Raw genomic sequence first — 9643 nt, 5'->3', positions numbered from 1 at the left:
ATTTGGTGGGTTTCTTATTGTGTGGACTGGTGATCTCCTGGTAACAGGGTATGAAAAATTGGTTCATTCTGAGCCATTGCTAAACAAGGGATGGCTGGCTCTCACTATATATTCTTTATAATTTAATTTTTAAAATTATTAATTAAATTACATGCTTGATTGCTCCAAAATATGATTCTATGATTCTATGAAAACCTCTTCAAGGCCTGGCCAGTTCTGAGGTAAAAATGAAGCTGATAGGAAATTTGGAACAAGTACTTAATTGTGCTACAAATTCCTGGTGTAAACACAGCTGGCAGTTAAGTCACTGTGCTGTATCTCATCACAGTTATAAAGCAGCAGGTACATGCTTTTTTCTTTAATTCAACAGCAAAGCTCACATAAAGACTAAGCCTATAGCTTTCATATAAGTAAGCTCTGCAGGCCAAAGCAATGTTCATAATTTTGTCACACCAGGCCCTTGTGTTGGCAAGGTATAAAATGCATCCTTTGCTTCTTGGTGCATCCATCTTCCAACATGACCATAGATGAAGGGCTTCTTTAGATCTATTGTCGTGTGATGTAAGTGAAATGGATCTAAAGCATTGTTTTTCATCAGGAAAAAAAATGCTAAAACAAACTCTATAGCCTGGGTATTTTTGGAAATACTTTGTTAGAGTTGGAATTTAAACTATCATGACACTGATACATTTGGAAATAAAAGTTCATTACATCTGTTCTCACCACAGGAGTATAAACCACATCCTGGTTAAATGTCGTATGACTAATTTTAGTTTTTACAAGTGACTACTTAATAGCAATTTCTAAATCCTTTTCCGTGATGGTGTGCAATGAAATAGCCATTTCTTGGTTAACCTTGTGGGTTACTTGCATTGTTTCTTGGTTATGCTTATGCTAATTAAGTATTAGGGGGTGGGTAAGACAAAGAGGATGCTTATCTGCTAAGTGGAAAAGGATATTTAACTCTTTGATTATTTCGTCTGAATAAAAAGTCAGTTCCAAGCTTGTATCAAAAATAAGTTTGAGCAACAGCAAAGCAGGGGAGGAATTATTAACCTGGAAAGTGAAATAAGCCCAGATTTCTAGTTGTGTTCCAACTCTGTTTCTCAGGGTCCTCTTTATTCTTGTAGAGACTCCCCAAAGGGTGCAGTCTGTGACAGTGCCACCCCTGAAAGCCACCCCTTTCCTGCCAGACTGGGAGGTTACCTGTATGTCTGCCTTCACCCCAAATGGTCTCACTTCTAGGAATTTTTTTTTTGTTTTTTTTTTTTTAAATTGATAGTCCCATCCCAAGTCATTGAGCTATATGATTAGGAGGAGTATAGGTCTTCTAGTTTGAGGGTGTTCATAGTCAAACTTGATAGTATCTGTTAATGCATGTTTATGTGGGATCCACATGCATGGTCAATATATGGTGTGTTTTCCCTTTATGTCTCTTCCCAGGTTGTGAGAACTGGGAGAGGAGGCAAAGGCCATTGCTGTGCAGTAGGGGTGATGTGGGAGGCAATTTTTCTGTGTAGCTGAGGACCAGAGCTTTCCCTAGGTGATTTAACTGTTTTGTCTGCATGGGATTCTCTTGTGTCATAAAGCTGCTAATACAATTTGCTTATGCATCATGTTCTTATTTATGTGGTACAGAATATACGACTGTATTAATACAGAAGTTGAAAGGGATAACGAAAGAACTGATCATAAATACATTTGCTGTTGCTGAAACCAGAGAGATTTTTGCCCTCTGTACAGGTGAACTGGAATATAATCTTGAAAATACTGAGTTATGTAAGCACTGTCTCAGAAGTAAGTATGGCAGAGCAAACTAAAATTTGGTTTTCTGAGTCTAAAGATTACTTAAATTTTTAGAAGTAGATTTTTTTTTTTCATACATATTGAATCCTCTTAGATTCTGGTCGCTGAATAGAAATTCAGCCTGCAAAATTTCTGTAGTATGTTTTCTGATGACTGTCAAAGTCAAATGTATTTATTTTACAGAAATCAGTAAATTTTCTTAGCAATTAAATACTATTTCAGTCTGGGAACCAGCAGAGGTTGCATTTTCAGGGGGTATAGGAGTGGATTTTTTTTTTTTTTCTTTTACCAAGAAGAAAGAAATTCACTGAGAGAGATCAGACCTAATCATCAGACTTGAGAAGCAAGGGTTTGCAGAAATCTTCCTACCCAGTACCACAAGGTTGGTAGGAATACATACATATGTATATAGGCAACACTTCTTGACCGTTAGACTCTGACTTGGATGTATGCTATTGTGTACTTACCTTTCCAGCACTTTTATCCTTCTAATGGGATGCAGAAAAGACTGTGGTCACAACAGTGGCAAACTGGGAAGTTTCCTGTCGAGCTAAGCTGAGATAATGGCTCATTACTACTGATGGACCTGATGGATCATCAGCTTCACCTGTAACTTTTTCATCACTTGTAGCATCTGCTCCTTAACTGTGTTAGCATCTACCCTCACTTGCCATTAGCCATGGATAAAATACGTGAAGGTACTAAAGGTGCAGACAGTCTTTTAAAAGTGGTTGATGTTCTTAATGCCAAAATTGAGTGCTTACATCAGTACATGGGCTTACTGGGCAGGGGATGGTACTGCGACCTGCAAAGTGGGTGAGGCTGAAATGTTTTATTATGTTTTGAGAAAAGTTTTTCAAATATCTGAGTTTTTTTATTAAAGAAAAGAAGCTTCGGAGACTGTCATTTTAAAGAAAATGTGTTACAGATTACTCTAGTATTAAGTTATATTCTGTCTCTTTAATTTTTTTCTCTCGTCTAGCATTTTAATGTCATGTCCACAGCACTGAGGAATATTTTGTTTCTCATCTTGCACACAGTTTCTTAATACTGTGGGCTTTTTTTTGCACATTGTAGGGTGTATGCATGCTTTTTAACATAGCTTTACCCTCTTCCTGCATTAGGAAAGCAAATTTTCAGAGTAAGGGAATTACTAATTTGAGCATTTTGAAATCTATTTGTGAGGTTAACAGGTAAGGATGCAATAGGAACATGGGAAACATCTGGCTGGGGTCTTGGAGAGGCTGGTCCTTTACAGCAGCAGTATCCAAAATGCTTCTTTGCTGGGTAGTTTACCAGTTTTTAGAGACAATTTTGGGTCTTGTTTGGGTTTATTGTTTTGGAGGTCTTTTTTTTGCCTTGCTCAGCAAGCTTGCTCTCAGTTAGGGGGAGCTCTCTTCAGTAGAAGCATTGAGGTGTTTCATTGTTTCTCAAAGTAGCACAGTTATTTTTGAGCATAGATTTTTTAAGAGGAATGTTCATTTTTATTATTCTGGGTTTTTTATGTGTCTGTGCTACTTGACCAACTAAAAGAAACATTTTGTATTTATTAATTATTTAGAAATATTTTCTACATAATAAACTGGAAAAGGGATGATAAGTTGGTTAGTATGAGAGGCCTCATGACACGGTCAACAGTGTTTAGTTCTTTCTGGCTTTTATATGATTTCCCCACTGCAAGTCTTCATGTGCCACAACCACCAAGGAGCGTAGATTTCAGCACTTGGTGCTTATCCTGGGACCAATCCTGAAGCTGTCACAGTGACAGTGGAATGATGGCCAGCCAGGCAGCTGCTGTCTGCAAGTACCCTGAGAAGTGCAGGTGGCTGTGGAGAAGCCATAGGTAAAATGATGGCAACTCAGCAGTAGCAGCAGAGAGAACCTTCCCTGCAGAATGACTTGAAAGTTGACCTTCCCACCCAGCCAATGGTAATTTTTGTTCATCGTCTACATCCTAAAATGTAGTAGCATTTACATCTTGACTAGAATTGTGGACAACCTGAGGTGGCCACCAGGTGAATTGGTGCTGGTGGGAAGTGTAGATGCTTGGCTAACAATTGCAGGAGACTTCAGCACCTTCTATCTTAGATACTTCCTGGCATTCAAGGAGGAAATCGGGGTTTGTTTACCTGCAGTGTTCAATGTAACTAATGATGACCTCAGGCAGCCACCCACTACTGGGAGAGATGAGTCCAGGACATGGCTTTTTTTTTTTTTTTTTTTTTTTTTTTTGTCTGTCTCTCTTCCTTGCCTTCTCACATACTAATAAGTCCTTAAAAGGTCAAATGTGGAATCCACATTTGAGTCTCACAGCTATTGTGGAAATAAAAAAATTGGTCTTCAACCAAGTGGTCTCTGAGAAAATCTCTGTGAAGGTAAGCTGTGGAAAAGCCAAACCAGGCTTTCCTATGTCTCTTAGAGCAGATGCCAGGACAGCTGAGATCATCTGTGTTGTGAGAAAAACTCATTCACCACAGACATCTTGAAAGTGACCACCTTGATGTCTCCTCATTCCTTCTTGAGCTGTTGCACAACTGGAGACATTGGTTTGACCATATTGCGCAAAGCTGTGGTTTGTTTTGTTTAGAGGCTCTTGAGATGCAGGCTTTGGGTGGACTGGTCACAGTTTTGGCATCCCCAGTGGTGGAATGTGTGTGTGTGGATAATCAGATGGCTCAGGGGAAGAGGAGAATTCACTGACATCCTCATCCACATTCCAGGGCTTGCCTTTCATCTCCTGATCTGTACCACTGTGCTGCTTAGCAAAAGAGAGGGTAATTAATGTTCCACCACTTGTAGGGACAAAGCTGGAGAGGTTCTTGCTTGTACCCCTTGTCTGGGCTGTGAATTCCTCAGGAGTTACCTGCAGAGCTAAAATGAAGATGATACAGCTCAGAAACGTTTTGGTGGCTTGGTACTCAGGCTAATGACCTCTTTTGTTTTGTTTGTTTGTTTGTTTCTCTCTACAGTATTGAAGAAAATAAGTTTGTGTTATGTGGCCTGTCCATTGTGGTGGAATATAAATTACTAAAGACAAATGCATTAGATTGCCAACAGTCATTGATATATCAGCAGCAATATGTTAATTTATTTTTTTTTCCTGCTTCTCAGGGGAGGGGGTGGGAAAGATGTTGAGGCAAACTGGGAAAGTTCTCTTGGATGCCAGCAGTAATTCTAATTAGATAATAGTATTTCAGAGTATGTCAGAGCTGTTTATGTCTTACCATTTTATTTGTTTAAAAAAAGAGGTTACCTGACTTGTAAGGAGATGCTTAGAATTACAATTTTTATGACTAGGGGAACTATTAATTTGTTTCTCAACAGCAATGATACTTTGTGTTCATTAAATGTCATGTTTCATGCATCTGGTTCTTTTATATCCCACTTTAAGAAATATATATTGATTAAGCTGTCTGTGTATGTGTGTACATATGCACTATGTAGATCAATGACCTGATTATACAGGTAAGTGTTCCTTAGTCTTATTTAAAATACAAACAGGTTCTACAGTTGTGGTTTGTTTTGTTCAGATAGCTTTTATTTGTTAAAAAAAATATAAATAAATCATAAATACAGTCTCTCAAATATTTTAAAAGCGTAAGTTATACAACATTTTTTCTGGCTTCTGAAAATACTGTTTTGTTGAATGCATATTAAATAAGTTGATATTCTGAATAGTGTCAGTAGAAATGAAATAAAATAAGTCCTTCATTTAAATTATTTCTAAATATCAAAAATATAAATAGGAAACATTAGAAATCAATAAATATTTTAAATACAATAAATAGGTTCCCAGAAGGAAATAAGCATGTATATAAATGCAAATCATTGTTACTATTTCTGGTTCTTAAAACAGAACAACACTGTCATCTGCCACATGACAGATTGTAACAAAGGATTGTGCCTGAACTAAAACATTCAGACACTGAAACTCCTGGTGTTTTTCAAGTAGCGAACAGCCCTCACGGTTTTCTCCATAAATGAAGTAAAGTCTCGGAGGATGAGGTGAGTGGTGATTTTCTCTATCCAGGTCTTATTGGACTTCAGCTTTGTGCGGAGGGATTTCTGGGTAGCTGAGTCCGGGATGGTCACTTCTTCAGGGTTGATCACCTGTGAAAAAGACAATATTGGGGTCCCCCAGTTAAAACATTGCAGTGGAGCTTGTTGGTGAGCATCAGTTTATATGTGTAATAGGTTCTTGACCCACTGTGTAGCCACTCTTTCTGTATTGTGGATGTCATCTCCCCCCCCCAGCCCCAGGACCTGTGCTTTCCTGCACCCCTTGCTTTGTGGTGGGCTTTGAGGTATGTTGGTGCCTGCTGTGATGACTGGAAGGACTGGAGGTTCTCCTCTGATCTATACTGTTAGTTTGGGTTTGGATGCAAGGTCTAGCATCATGGTCCAACAGCCTGCACTAAACAGATCAATACACCTCTCTTGCTGTTTGTTTGGTTAGGTGGGCAGATGCTGATCATGGTTTGTTCTAACCTGTACTTGTTGCTACATTCTGAGTCAGCTTAAATCAGTGACATTGGAATACTCTCACAATTCTGTAGTAGATTTACAGTTGCCGAAGATGCCAGACTTGTTTAGCTGCTTAATTCTTACTTTCCTGGCATTTAGGCACGTGGGAGACTACGTGTCACCAACTTTCACTGATATGTGGGGCTCCTGACTGCAAAATGAGTAAAAGGAGTTACGTTTCTAATGCTGACTGACAGCACTGGGTACCCGTTAGACAAATACCTTTTAAGAACTTACCCTGTGAAGTGGGTAGGTGACTTCTGAAAATGGGAGTCACTCACCCAAATCACAGAGCTGTTTTAGATGATTGGTTGTCTTGAAGTTTAAAAAGAAAATACTTGCTCCTTCCTAATTTTACAATCTCCCATACCCTTTAACAAGTGACAAAAACATGCATGCCTCCTTCCAGAACATCTTTTTCAAATTTCAGTAAGATATGAATTAGGCAGTGGATTCTGATCACAGAACCAGTTACTGGTATATCCAACCCCTTGCTGCACACTGTTAACAGTTTGTATCTGGATATCCAGATAGGTATCATGCTGACAGATTTACCTGACAGAAGTGACAGGTTTTGTCCTTTGTCCTATCTTCTTGCCTTAAATAGCAGATAGACCTCTCTTGTAAAGAAAAAAATTCCACCTGGAGGTTGACTCCTCTCTTTCTCAAAAACTATAGCTTTAACAAGTGCAGGTTTTGATTTTGATTACTTTAATTCTTCCTCTTCTAATTAACCTCAATGCTACCAATTTTTAAAAAAAGCTGCTCTCCCCAGGTCATGAAAAGACCTTTCTGGAAGCTCATGCATCAAGTTGGAAGCCAATAGTTACTTGATGTCATATGACAAGACTGTTATTCTTAGCTAGCACAAGGTGAAAAAATGTAGTTCAGTTCCCTTTCGCTTAAAGAATGATGGACATAAACAAATACGTTAGGAAAGGTATGGCAAACACACATTGGGTTTTTCAGATGCTGAAAAACACCTTCAAGGAAATAGTAGCCTGAGATTTTTGCTGTCCTTACTCACCTGGGTGGTATTTACCCAGGTAAACAGTTTCCCTGACGACAAAGGAAGTATTCATGTTAAGGATTATTAACACCATTATTATTAATTCCAGGAATCAAGTGGAGTTTTTGAAGTGTGATCTTTCAAAGTTCTCCAAAGCATAGGAAGTTACTACCAGAAACTGATAGTATTGAGTTTACTAAGTTGAAAGAGAATTGGGTGTTTTTAAACCAGGAAATTTTTTTCACGATGATTGCAAGTGAAATGTGTGCTTTTCAATAGGCAGCATCTTTTGATTAGTCAAACTATTATTTTCTGAATTTAGCTGTCTTTATTTCCAAGCTACTGATATCTCAATATACAGCTTGGCTTTAAAGTTTGTTTTAGAGAGTTTTAAAGATTAACAATACTTTAAAAATGTATTTGCCTTTATGTGGGCTTTAAAAAAAAAAAAAAGTTATTGATTTCTGTTTTTCAAGGGATGGCAACACTAGAAGGCTTGGACTGAACTTCAGTTCCACGATTAGGAAAAAGCTCCCTGAGAAGTTTTAGCATTGCTCTTAAAACAGTATGATGCATTTAATTGTTGGCTTGGAAATTACAAATAACAATAAAAAGTAGGAACAGTTTCTTAAAGAAAACAAAATCTTATGAAACTTTCTAGTTAGTCATAAGCGTAAGTATCAGTGCATAAGGGAATCATCATTACCTGCTGCTTCTGAGAGAAACGAAAGTGGGAAACTTCACATAGCATCCTGTTTCTCTGACCACATGTCAGTGCTAAGCCGTAACAATTATCAGAGTGAATTTAAAGTGAACTCACCATCTGTCTTACGGTTCGTGCCAGGTGCTCTGTGCTATAGCATAGTGATTCGATGTTTTGCTTTTCACTAGTAAAAGTTTCTTTTATGTATTCAAGGTATGTTGTAAACGTATAAAGCCCGCTGGAGATTTTCCTCAGGCATTTATCCTGAAATGAGAGAAAGGTGAGAAAGTCACTTACAGCTCAGCAGTGCCTCGATCGCAGTATCAGGCATACAGCGCAGGTGAGGGGGGTGATGCTGCTACAGAGCATGGGGGCTGCATCATGCCAAAAGCAGCTGGAGCCGGCACAAATCTTTAGGTCAGCTTCCCGCGGTTTTTTTGTTTGTTTGTTTGTTTTTGAGCAGGCAAAAAGTGCCCCAGGTATAGATCAGACCAGAAAGAAGAATGTTTCCTTGCCTCATCGAAGCCAGCGAGCAGACACCCATCTTCCTCTGTCACCTTGGGGAGGTTGAGGTTGTTCCTGACGAGCATTTCCATGCTGTTCTCGCAGACGGTGAACTTCTCGCACATCTGGGGAAGAGACACCGAGAAGTTTGGTCGCGCCTTGCCCGAAAACAGCCACCCCAAACCCGGGCGGGCTGTGGTTGAGTGAGGAGCGTGGCAGCCCCGGGCCGCCCCGTTACCCACCTCCTCCTGCAGCTGGGCCGCCCGGGCATGCAGCAACCGGGCCAGCTGCACACAGTCGGACAGGGCCGCCCTCCGCCCCGCCGTCGCCGCACCCTCCAGCTCAGCCTCCCCCGAGCTGTCGGCGGCGGGGAGCGGGGAGGCGGCGGCCACCGGCAGCAGCAGGAGGAGCAGCAGCGGGAGGGAGGAGGCGGCAGCGGAGGGGCGGAGGGGGGGCGGCCGGCGGCGGCTGCTGCTGGTGCTGCTGCTGATGGCGCGGTCATGGTCACGGTCGCAGCCCTGGAAAAACTTCATCGTGTGGCTTCTCGGCTACGGCCCCGGCCCCCTTCTCGTCGGCGAGGCTGGCGGGTTGAATGAGCTCCGGGCATCTCTGAACGTGTATTTATCGAGGGGGCTTCGAGATTATTCATGGCCCGGGAAAATCCGGCATGAGAACACGGGGGTGTGTGCGTGGCGGAGCGCGCTGGGCTTGACACAGCGTTCGTCCCATCCGAACACGGCGGGATTGTGAAATTGGGCCGGGGGGGGGGCTAGCCGAGAGCGGCCGGAGGGAGCATGAAGTCATCGGGCTCCTACACCGTAACTCCTTGAGGACCGGGCTTACCCGCAGCCCCCCCGCACACCCGCAGCCGCCGCTGGCTCACCTGGCCCGCGGGGCCGGGACCACCGGGGTTGGGGTCGGGTTCGGAGCCGGGGCTGAAGTTAGGGAAAGGGGAGGGTCGGAACCGCCCGGTCCCGCTGCCGGCAGCCTGTGAGCCTGCCGGCTCCAGCCGCATGGAAAGTTTTTGAAATCGTACCTCCCTCCTTCCATGCTTTATACGTGTATTATATTTTTATATTTTTAAACGTATGTTGATA

At 41.5% G+C, this 9643-nt stretch overlaps 1 protein-coding gene across 1 annotated transcript; it reads right to left on the bottom strand.

The window, feature by feature from the left end:
- Positions 1-5697: 5697 nt before the first annotated feature.
- Positions 5698-9079, bottom strand: IL6 (interleukin 6). The gene is made up of 4 exons (XM_008494198.2): positions 8789-9079; positions 8558-8671; positions 8160-8306; positions 5698-5916 (listed from the first exon to the last, which is right to left on the bottom strand). Exons 1-4 carry the CDS (start codon positions 9077-9079, stop codon positions 5725-5727), a joined length of 744 nt encoding a protein of 247 aa, XP_008492420.2. The 3' UTR covers positions 5698-5724.
- Positions 9080-9643: the final 564 nt, after the last annotated feature.

The sequence above is a fragment of the Calypte anna genome, chromosome 2 (assembly GCF_003957555.1).
Source record: "Calypte anna isolate BGI_N300 chromosome 2, bCalAnn1_v1.p, whole genome shotgun sequence".
Taxonomy (NCBI): domain Eukaryota; kingdom Metazoa; phylum Chordata; class Aves; order Apodiformes; family Trochilidae; genus Calypte; species Calypte anna.
Note: the sequence above shows the minus strand (reverse complement) of the source record. Positions and strands in the feature narration are given on the sequence as shown.